This window comes from Gymnodraco acuticeps, unplaced genomic scaffold, assembly GCF_902827175.1.
Source record: "Gymnodraco acuticeps unplaced genomic scaffold, fGymAcu1.1, whole genome shotgun sequence".
Taxonomy (NCBI): Eukaryota; Metazoa; Chordata; class Actinopteri; order Perciformes; family Bathydraconidae; genus Gymnodraco; species Gymnodraco acuticeps.
Genome location: NW_022990021.1, coordinates 1,804,848 through 1,827,543, shown reverse-complemented (window position 1 = coordinate 1,827,543; position 22,696 = coordinate 1,804,848). Strand labels below are relative to the sequence as shown.

Below are 22,696 nucleotides of genomic sequence, written 5' to 3'. Positions count from 1 at the left end.
TAAATGTGTTGTTTGAATCAAGCAGAAATGACAAATATTAGCTAGTTCCAGCTCTAGTTTCTCTGCTTTACACACTCATGGCAACTTTTTCAGTACACCTTTCTAAAACTGGGTAGGAATGAAGCTCCTCTTTGCACCCAGAATGGCATTTCAACAAATTCAACACTGCAGATTGGCTGGTTGCATATTCATGCGGCAAAGTCTCCCTCTCCATCACATCCCAAAGGTGCTTTCTGTCCGATTGACTCCTAACAAATGAGGAACTAATGAACTAATGAGGTGGCCACTGAGTGCATCGCTGTAAACAGAATATCTTTAGGTATTGGACACCTGGGCCTTTTAAACCTTGTTTGTGGCATGTCCCCCCCCCCCCCCCCCCCCAATTCTTTACTAAACAGAATAAAAATGTATCGATAGCTTAATCAATAATGAACAATCATTAGTGGCAGCTCTACTTCAGCCCATTAAAGACAGCACCTGTCTTCGGCTCAATTAAAGCCGAGCATTGCAACGCCAACCCGTCTCTTACAAGGTGCTCTAATGAAACAACAAATCTTTAAAGAACAGCTTATTCATCACAAAAGGTCGAATTAATCTAAAGCCTCTCACCTCCCCTGAAAAACAACAACAAATGACTGTCCCTAATTGAGTTTCATCCAGAGAAACTGCTGGAGTAGAGCTCCTACAAAAAGCAGAATGCATTAAGGATTGCTAAGGTTGCATCAGCCCAAAGGGCTTAATGAACTCAGGGGGGGACAGAACTCTAAATCAAGTCACCGAGGGAGGCATCTCGTGTTCTTCGACGGGTGTTTCATCACTTGCTTGGTTTAATGTTATGAACCCTGCCGTGATCCTGTGGCAGTTTCCCAAATGAGCTTGATTATGAGCCCATTATGGCAGCGTGAGGATAAATGACTCGGTTTCAAATAGATGGAGGAAATTCTTCATATGGGATGATCATTTCTCTCAAGTCACCATGAGTTCTGATGCTGAACAGCTGGCGTCTACAGAAAATCATTCATTTGAACATTTGAAAAATGACATTTCAGAAAACAAGCGGAAGGAAAATCAGTTGATATATTTGAGTGGAAATAGTATCAAGCACTCCTGATTTCTTAATTAATACAAGATACACCTTAGTGATTTTTAGAAAGACCTGAAAAAGTTAGATAAAGGAGCCTCATTTAAATTTATCGCCCAAGAAAAATATAATCAACGCATTCAGGAGAGCCGTATCTAATGCAATTGAGCTCAAAAGGTGCGAACAGAGTCTGTCACTAGTAATGCCTTAAGGAAGCCTCAACAACACCTTGTTCCCGCCTGAATTAGACATCTAACGGCATCTCAAAAGGCCAAACCTCAAGGGAAAAAAGACAACAAGCAAGTAAAACAATCCTTATAATAACACAATACAAACTTAAGCCACATGTACAATATAGTATAATGCAACAACAAATTGCACCCTCAAAAAATACCCATGGATCAATGCCTCTATGACACAGGATTAACAAATACTAAACACTAGAGGCTCTACAGAGTAATCTGCATATTGTTTTAGACTTATAATCATACTGTGTCCAGAGCCTGCAGGTCTGTGCAAAATTCAATAAGCTCTTTAATCTTATATGGATTTATTTAAGCCTATTGAAAGCTGAGGTTAAGAAAATTAAGCTAATTGAAACAAAAAAAGGCTAAGTAAGCTTGGCTGTATGTTATTTTATATATGCTTACACTAAACGTAGCTTTGAATCCATCTAAATAGTCAACTATGGCTTTGTTCAAAAAATTGTTTAATTGAAATCAATGTTCTGATGCACAAAGCTTAGAGAGTCACTTACAGTTTTATCGTGGGGTAACCGCGAACACCGAACTCTGACGCCATTCCTGCAAAATAGAAAAAATATATAGCATCTCAAACGAAAATATATTATTATACTGAGAACCATCTTTCTCTTCAAAAGGTTTGGAAGTTATCCTGTTTTCATCTTTTCACAGGGTTGAAATAACTTCTCTAATTAAGATTCAGCGAGTGAGTTGGATCAGGAAGTGGATGGAACATTTTAATCTTCGGGATTTGAGCCCATTTGTTTGCAAATAACAAGATGAGTCAATTGATAGCACTCTCACGTAGCTACAGAAATGTTGGAGCCAAGCTAAACTAAGCTAATGGCTAAGTTAAAATGACATAAATAAATGATTATCAATGTCTGCTAAAATCTCATAAGCATATTTCCCCAAAAACTAAACTATTCTTTTCAAAAAGCCCCATAGATTATACCATTTCTTTTTTTATGTATTCTAGTCATGTTTCAAATATTAGTCTTTTGTCATATATAGTCAACCTTATCCTGTGTTTATCAGGCACTTAATGATACTGTTCGCTAGGGCTGCTCAATTAATTGTATTTTAATCGCAATTACGATTTTGGCTTGCAACGATTATGAAAACAACATAATCGAAATAAAACGATAATTTTTTCTTTTTTTTTAATTGGTTTTTCAGTTGAATTATACTTAGAGTTCAGGGTAATCAACTGTTAAAAACATACTGTTAAAAAAAAAAGTTCAATAAATGGATGTTTTCAAAGTAAATGGATAATCGTTTTTAATAATTATTGACCCAAATAATCGAGATTATGATTTTTGCCATAATCGAGCAGCCTTACTGTTCGCTTATTGACAGGAAATCAACATAAGTATCTATGGATCATTCCAGTCAGCACATTTTGATGCAATTTATCTTAAAGTGTACTCACAACATTAATATTTTCCTGCATGGGTTAGGGTTAACAATAATTTTGACATATCATGGTGAAATAAAAACTCTTATCTTCTTTATGTTGGTTTAAAATAAGACCTGACCTGAGGCGTCATCATGTTGTTGAACAACACTGTCAATTAGTTTGATCTATATCTGTCTCCAGCACATGAAATATTCACCTGGGGACTAACAGTCTCCTAGGGAAGACCTTGAGGTGCTTTATCGTCTACTCACCAGAGTAAGCCGTAGCATCCATCTTTCCCACGCGGACCGGCGATCCGGAGCTCTTCAGTTCTGCTCCCACATCGTACCACACCGGCTCCAGCTTTTTACAGTATCCACACCATGGGGCATAGAACTGAAAATAACAAATAGGAAGAAAACTTTAAAATAATGTAAACATGTTACGTTATATCATGCAAACTATAACATCATCTATGTAGTAAATAACCAAATCTGCATTATATTCACATATGTATTTGTATGCAGTATTGTGCCACTTAACTTTGATCCTGTGCGCTAGGCCAGCCAAGGTCTTTTTGAGCAAACTCGCTTCCAATTAATCTAACACAAGGTATATTTCACATTGACCTTACTTCGTTTTTGTTTTGCTTTATATGACCTCGCAGTGATTTAAGAGCTTCCTTAGTGCTGTGTTGTTGCCACTATTGTACTTTTTTTTTAAAATGATATTGAGTATGACCTCAAGGATAGATTAAATGGAATAAACGACAACACTACAAACTTAAATAATGGTCATAAGGGCTATCTAAGGTACATCTTAGACTTTCAACAAATCATTTATAAGTGATAAGTTGTGTACATAATTTACTTATCATTCCCTTTTAATTTTGTAGGGCAATCTTGTCAACAAACAGTTACTTATTTTACATATCCGGAAATTATCGAGCAACATTGTATTCATTTAGGGTCATGTTTATTTCCTCCTGGTAAATACAAGTCCAAATCTCTACTCCGCATTTTGATCAGCTTTTGGTCAACACCACCTCGCAGTATTGTATAGTTGGTTTATTTAGAACTTCTACTGATCTGCGGAGTCTGCTTATAAAAATGATAAGTATAATTTTGAGTTAATCACTTTAAACCACACAGTGGAGCTTTCAAAATATACATACAGTAAGTAACTGGTGATAATTCAGGTCTATTTTATAACATTAGACCAGTTCCATGGAATGTCTTAATTCCCCAAAAAATAAGTATTTGAGTTGAATATATTCCATGACTGCTCAGTTCTGAACACAGTGTATGAGAAACAGTAACCATTTGACACAGTATTTAAAGGCATAAGGACTCAGTGTTGCAACTCAAACTAGTAGTGAAGGCAGCTTTGAGTGCTCAAACTTGATTTGCTTGAATGGTAACATACACAAACTCTGATATAAAGCCCTCCGAGCCCCCTGGCTTTGCCCGGCATGCATGACTTCTCATTCTCTAATCACAAATCCAGAGGACAGTCTGCACCCCCCCTCCGGCCCCCGCCCGCCTACCCCGACTGCTGCCACTTCCGCAAGGGATGATCCCAGCAGCGTTGCGCTGGATATGAAGTAAAGCATAGCTGAATGGACCCAGACTGTGTGTGTGTGTGTGTGTGTGTGTGTGTGTGTGTGTGTGTGTGTGTGTGTGTGTGTGTGTGTGTGTGTGTCAGACTCACATCCACCAGCCAGACATCGCTCACTCTAGTGTCCTTAAATCTGTCCCAAAAGAAGAATAAATCAAAGTGACATAAAGTGAACTAGATGCTATTTTCTGTAAACTCATATTATAAAGATGTGTGCTACATGTCAAACATACACATAATAAAGACACAGTGGAAGAATTGATATTCAAACATGTGAATATGAGGGTCATTGTTCGTTAAAAGTAAAAGACCCATGAACTTCATAAAAGAGATTAAAAAAACACAAATACACAAAATCTCTACAGACATCCACAAGCATCCAATTAAAATGCAACAGGAAACCTGAGATGAAATCAAGATGACCCCCTTTAATTTGTAATTATGTAGCCCTTTGTTAACCCCTTCAAATATGGGTAAAATTGCATACAATCAAAAATGCACAAACTCCTCTAATAGAGAAGAAGTAAGCATCAAACGTAACTGTGATTTGCACCCACATGATGGCTATAGCACGTTATCATGTCACAGTAGCAGGAAGGTGAAATATAGGCAGAGGAGTGCATCACTTACGTGTCATCTAGATCTTCAACAAATGCAAGCACCGCTGAAGCCAGAAAAGCCGCGATAACTGCAACATTGAGACATACATTAAATCACACAAACGACATGTCATATTAACGCACCAACATCTTTACAGTCTATTGTCCAGCCTGAAACCTCATGACTGAAGCATCACCAGCTAAAGCTCGTCCCAGCTAACTGAGCATCATTTCCCCTTCGTTTCGACAACTGGAGCTTTAAAGGTTATATTAACAGATGCAGTGGTTACATGTTTCATTTAGCGTTGAATGTAAATGAATAAAAAAGTGAACATACCGCCACAAATTAGGGAAGCTTTCACTTCTGCCATTGCTTCGAGTGGAAACAGCAGCAAGCAGGAAATACAGCTGCTAAATGTAGCCGGACTGCGCATGCGCGGGGTTACGCAGGCTCACAGCCATGCTCACAACCATAGACATATAAAGAGCCAAGCCTCTTTATATGTCTATGCTCACAACAGCTTCAGGCCCTAACGGCTGCTTTTTATTTATTGTTTAATATTTAAAAATGATACACGTAAAACTGGATCCGTGTATTTTGTTTACCATTGTTTTCCTGTTTTTCAGAATCCGCACTCAACATGAAATCCAAATAAAAATATCGTAATGTGCAAATAATAGTTGCTTCTTTTTTAAATTCACGTTATATTTATCAGGCAATTAAACTGCATTTAACTGTATTAGGTTATAATACTGCCAGTAATAGCGAATACTCACCACAAGGTGGCGATCTAATCAAAGAATACAGGCAACAGTCCAACACTTCCTGTAGGCCAAAGTATCATAAAGTACTGCATTCAAAGTTATAATTGAAGTATTATCAGTAATGTGCTATTTATGTGGTATTACTCCTATATCCTTAATTTACAATACCTGGCCCCAGGTTTAGGAATTTGCAGCATGTAATTATAATATGAAATAATAAATTACCAAATTTGATCAAATGAAAAGATAATATTTTCCAAGACTCATTGACATATTGTTGTGTATTATACTTCATACGTTGATCATATGTTTTGAATATAAAATATGTATCTGTAACGTTACTGTCAGGTAGATTTTGTGAAATAATTCCCTCTAAAGTAGAAAAGAAGCAAAAAATGGTGTATTCGACAGTTATATCGAAACATTTATTATCATCAAGATTGTTTGCGCAAAGTATCACATGAATTTAGGAATTTATTGGAAACATATTTATTTTGACATATTTTGAGAATAATATTTTTTAATTACTTAATGTTACTACATAATCGTCATATTCCAAAGGATATAGTTTTATCTTTATTGTATTCTTATGCACTGACATATCTCACATCACACATGAGCACATAAAAAAGAAATGACAAGGCATTGAATGGTTAGCTTCACAGAGTGTACTGGATTTTACAAAATAAATAAACATCTTGGTGTAATATTATTGGTATGATGGCCATGTTGATATGCTTCATAAATCGGCCAAGTACCATAAGTCATAACATCACAGACACTTCAGCAGAATTAGAAAGCATTAGCCCAGCCTGCAAAGGGTTTTAAGATAGACAGAGGTCTTGATAGATATTTTAACTTTAATATGAAGTAATGCAGCATTGAATAAACATCAAGCAGTTCTTGAAAAGAGAGAACATTCGTAACATTTATATCAGAGATTCCGGTTTCTTTTTATTGTATCATATTAATCTACACCATTATGTGTGGTGGAATTTTTCAACAGACATTTTATATATCTAAAAAACATCCGCCAACTCAAAATGTAATTCTTGGGAAAAAGAGAGAACCAAAAAGAAGCGTGAAATTGTTTCCCCCCGTGAGAAAGAGCTGTACTTTCTCATGGGGGGAATGGTGATCATGACTGTGTTACTAAATAGACTCATGTGGAGGACCGTCCTGTTGAAGCCCTGTGTGCCAAGTTTGTGAGGGTTGAATGCTTTTTGTATTTAGAGGGGCAAGAGGGTGGACCCAAGCTGTTAGCCCACATTGTTAAGCCACAATGACTTCTGCACTGACAAAACTGTCAAAACAATGAATATAGATGGACTTCCTTACAGCTAACCCTACACAAATATACACGCTAATTTGCATTAAACACAAATAAAGCTCCACAGTTAAATAAAACATACAAAAAACATGATTTTGTATCAAGTGTTTGATCACTTCACACAACTTTTCTATCCAAAGCCTTGGTACAGCAAGGTTGTTTGTGTTCTTAGGATAAAGAAAGGACTTGTTCCTCCATTGCAGACCAAGCTGTAAACTCCCACATTCAGAAAGACTGCAGTCAGCTTTCCGACTGAACCCACACACGTCATCTTACAGAACGGGTCAGATATGACCTCAAGTGACCTATGAAACAAAGCTTTCTTTGCCCCATGTCATCACTCATCACATGGCAACACCAGCAGTGACATGATTCAGTTGTCCACATAATGGCAACACTCATTCACCGCTCTGATACATACAATTATTTGTTTATTAACATAAATTCAGCAACGTTACAAAACAAATTTCAAACACACATTACATTCCAACTTATTATTCAGATAAACCTTCATAAAATAACCTCACAGAAATCCAAAAAGGCATCCTTAAGTTCTCACTTTGGAAAGTTGTAACAAAAATATGACAATTAATATTATATTCCTTAATTTACCAGCACGTTTTTTTAATTCTACAACAGGAATGCTTTAGACGAAATATGCACCTATGAATTATATTATTGTATCCTCTCAGGCCAAAGAACTCCATATAACAGCATCTGAACAGAAATCACATAATGAATCTTAAACTGGTATTTAATAAATGAAAAAAAGTCCCTAAACGCTGGTGGCATAAACACATCATACACAAAGCTTACTCCCACAAGAAAAACAAAACTGGTTAAAACTGAGAAAACATATCCGGGAGCAATTTAAATAAGACAATAGTCTCTGAAGATCAGTCACATATATCCTGGCAAAAAGATAAAACAACTGAGATAGAAAAGCAAAGTTCTGGTTGATTCAGCTACATTTTTAAGTAACAATGAAGGGTCCAATACTGTACTTTTTCTAAATGTGGTTGCTGTGTGGTGATGTCCGCTCAGGTTTCAGTCACACATTCCAAACCCCATACAATGATGTATTTGGGGAATCCTTTTGAAGTCCTCCAGCTGGACATTTTGAAACCTCTCCAGCTGTTAGCATCTGCCTCGGGACTGAAGGACCACCATTGTTGCTGCCACAGGTTGTGTTACAACACCTGAAGCCAGTATAAAGACAATCCTGTCATGTTTCTTCTTGACACACTCACTAAGGCTCTGAATGAGGCACACTGATGACGTCGCTTAAAGTGGACAAAGTGGTGCATTTCTTCCAATATTTCTTCTGCCGAAAAATCCACTACGAGAAAGTCTACCGTTTGAAAGGATAAGCAGCATTCACTTGGAGCAGCTTTTTGCAGCGTTGCATAGCCCAGGTTCCATTTAAGAGTACATATTCCTCAATGATCAGATGTCTATCAACAGGTAGTTCATTCCAGGATGTCTGTTTCAAATGGAACCAGATGGTAGTAGGAAAGGTTGGTGACATACGCTTCTGTGTCCTCATCACACAAATCTGCTTCCATCGACAAAAACTCTGTTCCATCCTCATACCTGGCAAAAAAATTAAAAGATGCGTTACTCCAAGGATAAGAAACACTTCTAGGTTTACAAATAAGAATCAAAAGCGTGATGATTATATCGTTGACATCAACCCTTAGAGATTTAATTAGCTAGTCGAGTAGGAATTTCAGATATTTAAGAGTTATGTAAGGCATTGTTTTGCATTGTGCACCAAGAGCAATCAGTTCCTCTTTTGCTTCCTACACACACCCAGGGAAGGAAGAGGTGCACAGACACACTTCCTGTTGAGGCGGAGGGTCCGAGGTTGGGTCATATTCGAAGACTTACATTCACACTTACTAAACACTCAAGAGCCAACATGGAAACCTTTTTTTTGTAGAAAACAAGCAGCTTGATGATAGATTTAATGAATGTTTTAAATAAATGGAGCCAATATTAGAGAGTATTCTATGAAAAAGCCAATATTATAGGGACTGAGACACTGACAGAATATTAAAATGAGGCATCTTAATACTCACGTATGTTCCACTGAGTCTGTGGATGAGGGTCTCTCTTTTTCTTCAGGGAGACTGTGATCAAACACAATGGTTTCTGTATTGGCCAGACAGAATCCATTGGACTGCATGATTTCTAAAAAGGCACAGAGTGTTGTTTGAGTTACATTAGGGATGTCAACAGGCACTCCATCTTTTTTCTTAGAAGAAATACAATATACCTGATATTGTGATTGGACTCTGAAAGCATGGCTGGATTCTGTGGACTTTGTCGTTCCTCAGCACCTGGTCCAGCGGCGATCGCTCAAAGAAAGTCAACATCACCTCTGACCTTGCATACTGTGGAGCCAGGATATTAGCACTTTAGCATACAGTTCACATAATTGTATGTTTCAAAACATATAACTTTCACACTTAAGCCAGTGTATCTAATCGATTAATTCCTGATACTGGACACCTCAAAGTGCAGTATCCCACCACTGGTATGGTCACTTGCTAAATACAAAATGAATACCATTGTTCTACATGTTGCAGTCAATCAGAATTGAGTATTCACCCAATACCTCAGGGTTATAGTAGACACCAACCTTGCATGGCATGTTGATGGCATTCTTCAGAAGTCTTTCCACCTCATTCAATTTCTCCTCAATGTCATTGGCCTCTTTGATTTTCACCAGCCCTAAAACAAATACGAATATTTAAAATCTCCATTATGAGGATTTCAAAAACAGTTTTCTCCATCCACCAGGGCATTTATATAATTCAACACACCACATCTAGAATGAATCCTATCGTTGTGAAACTAAAAACCTTCAGAATATGGTCTTATAATGTCAGAGAGAACAGTTTAAAAAGTATGGTATTTTTATGTCTAAAGTTTGTCTCACTGCAGCATAAGTAATTAAATGAAATAACTACCGTAAAAATAGAAACAACTCTGAACTAAAGAGTCTGCTGTAAAAAAGAAAAGAAAAAGACTGTTCCGCAATCAAAATGTTAAGGGTTACTTTTTCTGTTTGACCAAAAAGGGCTGCTGCTGTGACCTTTATTGCCACCAGACTGTTATCTGTCCACTCAAAAAGCCAGACTGGTCTAATTTGATCCCTAGTCTTGAAAAAGGTTGCCTCAAATATGTATTATATATGACAGTATAACCTTTTTAGTGACAAGGCCCTGTGTTATTACCCAAAGTGGAAAGAGGGAAAAAATAGACTTTTCATCATTGTCTTTTCAACATGGAAACAGTGCGTCACTGTAAAACTGTAGTGTTATTGCAAACATTCAGCAGACATATAACAGAGGAAAGTAATAATAATGCGAGAGAAAAGAGCAACAAAATAAACTATTCATCCTACATATCACTAGGAATGCAATTTAAGAAGCAGTGGGGAGTGTAAAATCAGCCCTTTAAGCAACTAAAGACTGCCGCCCATGTTAGCGGGCAGTCAGCAAAGCAACATTTTTACTGCCTTGTTGACAAAGGGATGTGGTGAGGAGAATAATGATGAAGACTGCAGCCACACTGATGAGTCTCTGTCTGATGTAAGTGGTACAGGAACATAGTCACACAGCGGTTAGTGTTACATGGAGGTTCTGAGTAGCCTAAAGCATCACTGTGCACAGTCACCGTCTCATCCATCTATAATGGCCAGCAGTGATGACATCATACCCAGGGAGTGATTGGGCAGTTAAATTATCACTAGGAACCAAGTGAGACTCCTACCCAGTCTGAGCCTCAAACTGCCTCCGGATCATGTTCTTTTATCCTTTTAAACCCCTTTGTCAGTTTTCTCTGTAAATGGGACAAATCAAACAAGTAAAGGGCTTATACTGGTGTTGTTCTGTCAAGATTGAGACATAACAGTAATTCAGTTTAAGGCGAATAAAAATATATATTTTCTTACTAAATGCTTTTGGGATTTAAAAGATTATTTAATATGGTAAACATATTGAGCAGGTCATTTGTTGGTTTATCCACATAATTTGAATTGGTGTAAGTAACTATAGTACCATTAAATAAAGGCAATTGCACAGAAATTCAAAGTGGACAGCATGGAAATGATCAGAAAAAATTACATTAGTTGAATTCATGTGTTTACAGTGCATGCTATTTTGTGAAATGGTTGATTCTCGGGGGTTGCCACAGATAATTAAAAGCAGTTAACATCTCAAACAGAAACAAAGCCTGGATGATAACATGACTGCAGGGACTTCAAACCACACCCAGTCTCATCAGCTGTTCCTTGTAAACAGATTGAAAAGTCTAAGTCCTGCCGTTTAGGGCACTAATGTTTCCAATCAACTGCACATTATTTATTATGAAGGGCAGGCACACAGCACACCAGGGTGCAAATAGAAACAGGGAAGGGAGTGTTAGGGACTGATAACAATCATCACAAGTGCTCTCAATCCCCTAAAAAGCAGTTTTCTCATGGTTATAGCAGATCGGGAAGGCCAGAGGAGCTTGTCCCAAGAAGAAGCTTGTGTTGGACTCAGAAAATATTTAGCAGCCTAGATATGCCTTAGCAGCTGGTGCCCAAGATATATTTTACATCTAAAATTAATCACCAGTCACATGAATTCATAAATACTACTGTAAGTATATATTTAAAAAAAAGAGTGGAATCAGAAATTAAGTCTATTGCTTTGTTAATATAATTAGGCAAAGCATGGTGTGTGCTATTATGTGACTGTTTCATGTGCAAAAGAGAAGTATGCAAGTTTGTTTTTGCCACAGCTTGGTGTTGGTTGCCCAATATTACAGCCTGTCCTCCTACAAAAAACGACCATATAGGCCGATTGTTCATGCCCTTATTTCGGCCCAGAGACACGTTTGAAAGTGTATGTTGTTTCTTACACGACCACTAGAGGTGCTCTAGTGGTAGTGTAAGAAACAACATGCTCCCGGGCCCGGCCCGTTCATTGCAAACGCTCCGGTAGGGACGTTTATTCACAAATAACCCTCTCTGGAAAATCCTAAATTGTGGAATAGTTTGGCCATTAAAATGCGTTTTGATTCGATTTCTGGCGAGAAGAGTATATTGTACTCTTAGAATCCACGTCCAGTCGATGTGTAGGATCTATAGTTTGATAGATATTACGAAGATGATTTGAGGTCTCGCCAGGATAACGTGTATCCAGCTTCCATGTAAAGTTAGCGTGGGTGAAAACAGTTTTTCTGGTCTCGAAGTTTTCACAAATAAAACCAGAAGTATTCCCTTCACTGTCAAATGATTACACAGTGATATCTGCATTACTCATCCACTAAAAAACATCAGTTTATCCTTGTTAATTACACAATATTGATTGGTTTAAATTGTGTACAATGCTTTTGTGTTTTTAACCTTCGATTCATAGAAACAAATAGTTTTTTCGGAGTTTAGACACTACAGTTTCCGAAGACACTACACTACCCAGAATTCCCAGCTATCGTTTGGGACTACAACATCCGCCTTGCTTTACAAACCCCGTGATTAGTCATCAAGCCCTGTGATTGGATGTTGGAGTGGCAGTGCGACAAGGTTAGGCTGAGGGTCAAACAGCTCTATGAAATGGAATGGAACCACGGCAGACTTTCCAAAACTGGAATTGGACGGGTCCAGCCCCCCCCCTCCCTCCCCCCAGAACTACACATGCTGGCTATTGTGTGTTTCGCAACATGTTCTATGGCACGTGTCTTTATAAGACGTTTTCGTATTTCCCACAATTAGAAGTTGCCAGTATTAAACTGTGTACACCCTGGAGGTTTAGGGGATACGAAACACAGTGGTGTTATCAAATGTAAAACATATAATTAATAAATGGGTGAATTAATATACCCACATGACACCTAAGGTCAGAAGAGCTTTATTTAACAGCTGGTCTTATGTCTGTGACCCCTCCTGTTGTTCATTGATAAGCCTGAAACATGCACTTGTCACGGTTCAGAAGCAAATTTTGCAAATATGGCAGTAACCATCGATCATCTTAAGATAAGATAAGATATACTTTATTGATCCCAAGTTGGGAAATGTTTTTGTTACAGCAGCATGTACTACTTTGTTCTACTCCACTACAATTCAGAGGTTAACCTGGTATTTTTACTCCACTACATTTATTTGTAGTTACTTTGCAGATTCTGATTAATGATGTGAAATATAAACAACCCTTGAATCAGACTTTAGTTACACCTGAGTCAAATTCAGGAAAGGTGATTGTCAAGTGCCAAAATAAATTATGAAATATATTGGACGTTAAGTACTTTGTCAGACTTCATATTTATCTGTGGATAACCCCAACGTTTTTTTCTTATTCAAAAGAAGACCTTAACTTAAAGTATTCTTTAATGTTTAAATAAAGCTTTATTAGTTTGCCTGTTTTGCACATCCTCCTATTAATATCTTTGGACGTCCTGCACTAAACTGTTTTATTGTAGAGATCACTACAGTATCTTCTTGATATTTTCTATTCTATATTTCTATCATGACTTCTACTTTCCCCCAATTTTGTATAGGCTACTCTTAATATTTAAATGTTTTCATCAAATAAAACTTATTCAAAAACAAAATTCAATAACGTGCTTTAACCACTAGGCGGTGCGGGTTAAAAAAACAGTGGTGTAGTTAATAAAACATAATAATATCAAACATATGACTATTAACTTTATTTTTAAATTAAAACAGAACGGTAAAGGAAAATACAGTTTCAGTCTCTCGATGTGAAGCTTATGCATTGTACCATGAACCTGTATAGACCTGTAACAGTCAACTGCATGAGGAGTTGGAAAGGTAGTTCAGTAAATAATATCTTTAAAAACTACAAAAAAATCCCTTTCTATCAGCTGTGCACCGTTATGGTGTAAATACAGACCATCTACTAATTGGATCAAATATAAAAGTCTGCAAGGAGACGTATTGTGTGAAAAGAAATGGAAGATGTTGTTTAATTGCTAATATATTTATGATCCACGTCACGTATTCAGTTTTGGCGACATTTCTTACAGTTTGTCAAAAGGTCTTCTGATCAGGGCTCTATAAATAAATATCTACGGCAGATATGTAATATTTAATACAGCCGAACCGTGTATTACAATGCCGTTATGTGATGACTTCCAAAGAGAAAAGCAAGAACACTCGGAATAAAGTATTATTTTCTTTAAAAAAAAAAGTTTTTCCTATTTCATATCGCATAAACACCATATCCCGACATGCATTGCGGCTAAAACAATCGATGTTTTAGCCCATCAAAACCTCTGAAAAAAGAAAGGTGTCTCTCAGAATCGAAAGAGAAAACCCTATGGGAAAAACACAAAAGCATTGTACACAATTTAAACCAATAAATGTCGTATAGTTAACAAGGATAAACTGATGTTTTTTAGTTGATGAGTACTGCAGATATCACTGTTAAATCATTTGATCATTGGTTTTACTTTTATTATGAAAACGTCGAGACCGGAAATACTGTTTCCAACCCGTAACTTTACATGGAGGCTGCCGCATACCTCAAATCATCTTCGTAATATCCATCAAACTATAGATCCTACATATCGACTGGAAGTGGATTCTAAAAGTACAATATACACTTCTCGCAAGAAATCTAATCAAAAAGCGTTTTAATGGCCAAACTATCCTACAATTTAGGATTTTACAGAGAGGGTTATTTGTGAATAAACGACCATCTGTAGCGTTTGCATTCAACGGGAGCACTAGAGGGCGAACACCTTAAAACGTAATTATAGGACGTATTAAGCGCTTGAACAAAGACATATGTGGTCGTAATAAGGGCCTGAACAATCGGCCCATTTGGTCGTATGAGTTGGAGGACTTGTTGCAATATTAAATGGTGCTAACCACAGTGGATCTGGTGTGTGTAGCTGCAACTTGGTGTTGTTCTTCTCTATAATTAGAAACAGCAAATTGACACATACCTGCTGCCATCAGAACAAGAAAATTCTCTTAAAACTGCTAAAAGACTTTAAAATGCTGAAAATCTGATATTAATCTTTACTTTGTCTTCCTAGACCAACCTTACTTTGTGCAGTTGGGTGTCTCTTCAGGTTGAAAATCTATTATTAAAGTGGAACGGTAAAAAACAGTGGTTTGTGTGATCTTGGAGAGGTTAATGTGGGTTGCATCCATTAACTAAAGTGTAAGAAAAGGCACACAACCTGTATGCAAAGGATACAAGCAGGAGGGCGTCCCAAAATGCAGCTAATCTTGACACCAAAATAGCAGCGCGCCACTGAACTGACAATGACACCCCTCCTACTGTGCCTCTTCTCCCACTGTGGCAACGGGCACAGGCAAGGGAAAAAACAACTCTAGGAAATGGTTTCATCTTTCCCCTCATTTTGATCCCTCTATTCCACCATTTTATATGTTCAACACAGAATGCAGCTCTGTTTTTTCCTGCTAAGTTCCCCAAGTGTATTTCCTCCAATTTCCTGTCAAATTGTCTATTTCCTACTTGGCTTTCTCCTTGCTACAGTGTCCTTCTTTCTTAGACTATTCATTCAGCCCCCAGTAAGGACTTATGGCCTTCACTCTTAGTTATCTTATGTTTTGGAGATAAGCAGTCTTCATGTGCCTTGTGCAACAAGTTCATCAAATGTATTGATAACAGTAACTATATAGAGAAATGTTGGTGTATGTCCGTGCCTCTTACTTTTTGTAATTGCACACTGTTATTTCTGTGACAGCATGCCGTGTTGATAAGCCACTTCACCTATTAGCTGAAATAACACAGTAGAAGTAGATGCACAACAGGAACATGACTGTCGAACACATTATCTAAGCAGTCATCAGATGTTGTAAGCACCAGCTATTTCACAGCTATCCTCTGCATGGATCTGATAAGCACAAGTCAGCAGCCGAACGTTTTATCATCTAACTCTCCGCTGTTTCGTCAACGTGTTATTTCTAGCGGCTTAGTCAACAAGCAGAGGACATCCAACTTCAAACATCCAATTGCAATGTGTCCAAAATGGCTACCTAGTGCACTATATTGACTGAAGGACATTACATTTCAGCTTCCATATTCTGACAGTACAATCAATGCTATTCTGCAACGACTAATTTCCAAAAAACGTTCACGAGTAATAACATCTAAACGTTAGTTCTTCACTTACTTTATCAACCAATATTCCACATTTAAGGGTTAAAGAAGAACATGTATACCATTCATATTTGTTAAATTTAACTAGTCAGTAACTTACAACTTAAACGATTTTTGCAATGATTTTGATTAATCTCTACAACAATGTGTGACATGTAAAATAGATACATTGCAGTTTTAACGGTAGGGACTATTTTTATTTTTAAATTGTTCATTTTAGTGATGCTGTTGGACATACATATTTTCTTATGTACCGGCAGAGCCAGGATTGGTGTTTTACACATGTTTCCATTCTTTGTGCTAAGCTAGCTGGCTGTACATTCATTTTTAATTAACAGATATGAGCGCTGTATCTATATTCTCATCTAACCCCAAGTAGCAAGTAAGCAGATATATTTATTTCCAAAATTGTTATACTATAACACACATTATATGGTCAGTTCTAACTATTCAAAAACTATGTCAATAAGGAAGGACAAATATAGTGTCTATACTACAAAAAACTTAATCCAATGCCCCAAAGATATGTAACTCGGCGCTACTAAGCGTCCAAGAGCAAACTATTAAATATTTACTATGTAGGGATTAGTGAACGAGTGTAAGAGGAAGTGATTTCTGACACAGTAATATGATTCTTGGATGGAATCTTTCTCACAAGGAATGTGAGCAATCACTTCCTGCCTGTGTTCACTCCGGGGTCACATGAAAGGTAAGTGTTATGGGGCCTTTGCAGTCCACAGGGACCAAATATGGGAAGTCCACTCCTCTCTCCCTCTCGTCATGACATCAGTCTGAGAGCTCTGCACGCCTGCCTTGTTGCTTAGACGCAGCACAGAAACATGAAAACATGAGCGGAGCCAGAAACTGGAGCAAAGTGGACTGAGAAAGGCCACAGTTACACTTTTTCACAGCTTTCAGTCCAAGTGGCAATTTATAGGGGATGCAAATGAAATATTGAGAGGTAGGAATTAAAGAAAGGCCATTAGAGGAATTTGATTATCCCTGTGGCTTGCTATCCATCCATGAAATTGTAAAGCCAGCTTGAAGGAACACTGATGTCTCGTTCAGTGCTGATGTCACAACTCCATTTATCTTTTAGCTGTAAAGGGTATATACAAAAAAAAAAAGTGAGTCAGTAGATCTAAAATGTCTCTTCCCTAAATGCACTGCAGACTGCAGCAATAGAGCAGCTAGCTGTCAACAAGCTTCTCAGCTATTTCAGTGCGCGGGCAGGAAGTGGAGCGTTCCAGTTGCCACTAAAGGGATGTTTCCAAAATGTTTGTAGAGACTCAGTGCGTAGAGACAAAAGAGTGCCAAGGAACGAGAAGAAGTCTGGAGCTCTGCCAAACCTGTTGGCAGTGCCACAGTGCTATATTGTCAAATATCCAGACCCTTAGGGCCAGAGGTTTGGGCTAATTAAGCAAAAGACTGCCCTCTAAAAAGCCCTGAAGCATTGCTGTAGATAGAAGATGTCACAGCGCCTTTTCATAAATAAATACTTTTCAACCTGTCAATTAATTTATTTTTCATGGATGGTTAATGATTCTGAATGTTTTAACATGTTCAAAGTAATACAGCTTTTGCTGATTTTTGTTTGGGTTTACTCCCACAGCGAGATCTGCAATTGCCTTTGATCAATGCACAACTGAGGTTGGTTCCTAGGCGTCAGATAATAGCTGCTCAGACATCCCAGCAACATCCATTCTTCCTAAATAGTTGTCATGTGTCAGATGCAGAGAGCAAATATTAACATGGAAGTCAGTGTTGGTTCTTTTGATATTCTCCCATTGGGAACTTTTAAGCCACAAAGAAGTGAAAGCAGCCTTTTAGCTCATAAATATTGACATTAGATACAAGCTCTCAGTTTGTTGGTTTTGTGGTGTCAGGGCTATGTGCAGTCTCCTAATGTGATACCCAAAATTGGACTCTGTTAAATATTACCCTGTCCAAACAAAAGCATGTAAACCTAATCTATGATGCGCTTCATTTTGGATTAGCTCCAAACACTTATTGATTTTGTTGACAATGTTTTCCTGCTTTTTTTTTGCTGTCCTAAACATATTATTGAAATAATCTTAGTTAATGTGTTAACTAAGATGATTTCATGAAATAATGTGAGATTGTTTAGGTATGACGTCTCACTTTCTTCACAAAATATAGGGGCAAAAAAGTAATGTTGTCCTAAAATGAAAGTCAACTATATTATCATTCTGGTAATGGATTACAATTTCTTAAATCCCTTAGGCACTTTGTTATTAGTTATTTTAGAGTTTCTTATTTCCAAGGAACTTGGTTGGTGCTTTTGGATGACTGTTTAGGAGCAATTCAGTTGTTAAATTTCAAATATTATCCTAAAGATATAGGCACTGTCTTAAGTTTCATTTGTAACAAAGTAGGATTTAAGTGATGAGCAATCAATCTGAAAATACCACCAATGATACTAAAAATCTTTATAGTTAAGTATTTAATAAAGCACAGCTGGCAAATAGTTGTGCATTCTGGCTTCTCAATTGTTAGTTGCTAACAAATTCAAAAGTGCAGAAATTGAGGGGGGTCAAAGCCCTCTACTGTGCATTTGGCCCCCCAATTTAAGGGATACGCCCCTGATCAGAATGTAACCATTACAAAGTAAACTAATGGCACATTATTTCTGATGCCATGTTACTGTATTAAAGTATCACTTCCTGCCATACAACTATCCCATTCCCATCAGACCAACCTTCTATGAGCGGAGACTTGGATAAGTCTCTTATGTCCTCAGGAAAGGACTCCAGCAGTCTCCTAAACAGCCGCCCCAGATCGGAATAACTCCGATGCAAGTATAAAATGTTCCTGTCAGACCACTCTGTCCTTATCTCGAAGAACTCCTCTTCCTCTCCCCGCTGGCTGATGATCAGTCTGCGGATCCCGTTGACCCAACAGTCTCGGACAAACATGTTGACCAGCGACGTGCCTTCAAACACAGCCGATGCCATTCCTCAGACGTCAGTCCAGCATGCTGGGGCGGGCCGGGGGACAGCACGCTGGGGGAAGAAGGAGTCGATACAACAGAAGATTTGAAAAATAAAGAAATTCAGCCAAAGAAGAAGTAAAGACAACTCCGGTAACTTTTCGGTCTGCGCGCACTGACAGCTGTTGTGTTTAAGCACAGTGGGAGGATGTTCTGCTCAGCCCATCACAGGCAAACGTGGCATGATCTGAAAACATAGACTTTTGTCATAGATACCGCCCCCACACAATGGATTTGTCCATCGATCCAACAACAGTTTGGCTAAATAAAGTCCAAAGAAGATCTCTCAAAGTATAAAGTGCTGCTCCCTCCTCCAGTCTGCCGTTAGTTTCCTAAATCCAGAGCATATCACTTCACTCTGTCTGGGTAAGCTTTTCTTTCAGTTTCCTCCCCTCTCCTTCCTTCCTCCCTACTTGACAACAGGGTATTATCATGCAAAGAATGCAAAGGGCTGAAAAGACAACACTGTCAATCTCCTTATTCCTGGGGTAAATAGCTTATTAAGCCCTTTTCCTTTTCAGTTTTGTTTTTCTGGATTTGACGCCATTTGCCACGTCTTTCCACAAATCAGCAATCTTGAAATTATATGTTTGGAAAAGACCACAGGAAAATAACATCAACGCCTCAAATCCAGCAGAATTTGGCCAATATAAACATTTGCCTTTGCAATATTTTCCATTTCTGATCATGTCAAAATACCATGTAGTTTAGCCAATAGCTACAGCAATGCATTTACTGTAGCCTATTATTTGTCCTGGAAAAGATCTTCTCTGAATTGCTCCATTGCGTTGCACTTTTTTCAGTAATAGAGCTTTACAGGAAGTCGTGGCTAAGTCGAGTAATGACGATTCAGCTGCAATTAACTGTACTGTCTGCAAACAGTTCTGGTAAACAAAATTCATAAAATACAGTAGAGGAAAAAGCATTGTCATTGAAATGAATGCAAGCTGAAAAATACTTATTAGTGGACAGACACAAATGCATATAGGAAATCTCGGAACACTGAACATTGTAGCCTACTGTTGAGATCTGAAAAAAACAATTATTCTATAATGTGCACATAACATTTTATGAGACAAAGCCAGTCTATGGACACAGCACAAGACTTGATCCATGCCTCCTTTGAGCTCGCAATTGCACCTTTGTGAGTTTTTCGGTCTTGTTATGGCAAATGTGAAGGCTTGACAGATTGTGATGCAGCCAGTGAGGGAAATATACATTTCCAATTTGCAAAACAGTCCAAAGAGCTGTCCTTCACATGCAACAGTTTCATATTCAGCTGTTCAATTCCTCGTTACGCTGCAGTGAGGGAAAATATGGCATGGTGGTGTGGGAAAACAGGTGGCCACAGTAGGGAAAATCCTTCAATTATAATGGAAATATTCTGAAAATGTAGACTCAGTAAGAAATTCCTGCTTATGTTGTCTCAGTATTATACTGTACTTTTCAGCTTTATCAATAAGTTCTCAATAAATGTGAAGAAACTACTAATTGAAAGTGAGCTACAAGTGCAAAATCACTTTTAAAGTCATTCATCCTAATAATATTCGAATAGCAACTTGTTGAATGTCGCCGTTTTATACTGGTAATTACAAATGTAGATAAATTGTACAAATAAATAAACTAATTCTTGCTTTGTGAAAATAATATCTCACAAAACATGTGTCACTTAAGCTATTCAAACAACCCTTTGGAAGAAGTTCTTAAATCACATTTCCTAATTTAAATGACTTAAATATAAAAGAAACATTAAGAAAGATGTGTTTGTTGCAGGGCAATGTTTGTTTGCAGAATGGAATCATATTACATAAAACTCCCTTTTCACTGTCCACACACTAACCTGTATCATTACGATAGCAGAAATGATACAGTGGCAAGGAAAACCATGATGCACTGTAATAATAAAGTAGCTCTTGTTGAAATGTCATGTGGTGGTTGACATGTGAGATGCAGTTTTAGGAAAACTATTATTAAGGCTGGTTTTCCGCTGGTAGGGAAAAGACCAAACATTAAAAGATATTGAGGATCAAGTTTGGCGTCGAGTGATTTCTCCCTTAGTGGACAGTTTTGACTATTTTACTTTCAGAGAGGATAAAAAAGGGTAACAGAAATCTAGGCAGCCATTGGACCTTGTTAATGCTGTCTGCCATTTAATGTGGTTCTTTGGTACCACACCTATTGAGGTAAATTAGACAAAAGAGAACTTTTAAAGTAGTTTTCCATCCCAAAAAGTAAACTGACAAAAATAAAGCATCTACAAATATATACAGCAAACAGCTTTGTTAGTAAAATGCTCACATCTGTATGCTTTTACTGCTTTTTAGCAGATATAGGACATGGTCAACATCTTAGTTTAGAGTTGCTTCTTAGGAATAGATAGAACTTACTCGTTTGACCAAGACATATTGTTTAAAAAACGGTTAAATAAAATGGCTAACCAGCCTTTTCAAAAGGCAGAATAAGGACAACTTTCTTAAGAAAGAAAGTGGCAATGGTAGACAATACAGAGAGCTACAATGGGAAACCGTCTCTAACAAATTCAAAACACAACTCACACAGAGACACACAGAGACACACCAGCACACCGGTTTCACGCTGACATCCATGCAGACAGAGAGGGTTGCTGCAGCTTTCCTCAGCCCAGCATGCAGGCCCTGATTGGGGATTGGAAGCACCTGGAGGGAGACAATCAGTGGAAGAGGAAGAGAGAGAGACAAACACATAAACACACACACATCACAGCAGTTTTGCAGCAAGTTTATCGTACCCAAAATGGTCAACAAACTAAACATTTGCCCTGGTGGTGGAGATAGATGAAAAGTCAGGGGAATGCTGAAGATACACAGATTCATCCTCTGGGCACCATGAATATCTGCACCAAATCACACACAATCCACTGCTGTTGATATATTTCAGTGTGAACCCAAGTGGTTAACTGACTATCCAACAGACAGCACATCCAAAACTATTATGTGTTAGATAATACATGTCTTGTACTTTCTTACACTATTGTTCATTTTCTTTGGGTATGGAGATGTATGATGTATGCTGCACATTTCATTTTAAGTACAAATGATTTCAGAATGATTAAGTTACACAGAGAAACCGCCACAGTAAAAACCCTTCTCCCCCTCTGTAATAAGACGATCTGTCTGTTTTGAACCAGGCTTCAGTATGTGGTGTAGCCACATTTACAGCATCAGCACATTCTGTTTCAATGCCTCATTCCAGTGTGTTTCCTGTGAAAGATTAAACCATAAATGGAAAAATGAAAAATAAGTTCACCCACTCATCCTTAAATGCTTTCTCTTGCAGAATTCTAGAACATTTGTCTCTCGTTGCAAGCTGAGGCTTTAACTGTGTGGTGGAAATAAAGAGAGCAAAAGGGAACTGTTGAGAGTGACAAAACATTACAGATTAAGGCTGCCTCTGCACTTTTAATTGACACATTTAGGATTAGAAATGGGTTTGGGTGTGAAATAAGACTGTATTTAGCAAAAGGAT

General features: G+C 37.8%; 2 protein-coding genes across 3 annotated transcripts in view; both read right to left on the bottom strand.

The window, feature by feature from the left end:
• tmx3b (thioredoxin related transmembrane protein 3b) overlaps window positions 1–5,398 on the bottom strand; it is a 30,791-nt gene extending 25,393 nt beyond the window's left edge. For both annotated transcript variants that reach the window (XM_034214034.1, XM_034214033.1), the window contains exons 1-5: window positions 5,276–5,398; window positions 4,970–5,027; window positions 4,433–4,472; window positions 2,995–3,118; window positions 1,839–1,884 (exon numbers count right to left, since the gene is read on the bottom strand). In XM_034214034.1, coding sequence (XP_034069925.1) covers window positions 1,839–1,884; window positions 2,995–3,118; window positions 4,433–4,472; window positions 4,970–5,027; window positions 5,276–5,372 — 365 coding nt within the window. In that variant the 5' untranslated portion in view covers window positions 5,373–5,398. The remainder of the gene's footprint in view (window positions 1–1,838; window positions 1,885–2,994; window positions 3,119–4,432; window positions 4,473–4,969; window positions 5,028–5,275) is intronic.
• A 778-nt stretch (window positions 5,399–6,176) lies between these two features.
• On the bottom strand, window positions 6,177–19,570 carry pxdc1b (PX domain containing 1b). The gene is made up of 5 exons (XM_034214159.1): window positions 18,902–19,570; window positions 9,678–9,769; window positions 9,312–9,429; window positions 9,115–9,226; window positions 6,177–8,626 (listed from the first exon to the last, which is right to left on the bottom strand). The coding sequence occupies exons 1-5, from the start codon at window positions 19,155–19,157 to the stop codon at window positions 8,503–8,505; spliced, it is 702 nt and encodes a 233-aa protein (XP_034070050.1). The 5' UTR covers window positions 19,158–19,570; the 3' UTR covers window positions 6,177–8,502.
• Between the last annotated feature and the right edge of the window lie 3,126 nt (window positions 19,571–22,696).

Excerpts from the sequence above, each read along its gene's own strand:
- pxdc1b (XM_034214159.1), bottom strand. The coding sequence starts at position 19,157 with ATGGCATCGGCTGTGTTTGAAGGCACGTCGCTGGTCAACATGTTTGTC. Across the intron at positions 9,430-9,677 it reads CCATCAACATGCCATGCAAG|TATGCAAGGTCAGAGGTGAT; the intron begins GTTGGTGTCTAC and ends CTGGCTCCACAG. Across the intron at positions 9,227-9,311 it reads GAGTCCAATCACAATATCAG|AAATCATGCAGTCCAATGGA; the intron begins GTATATTGTATT and ends GTGCCTTTTTAG.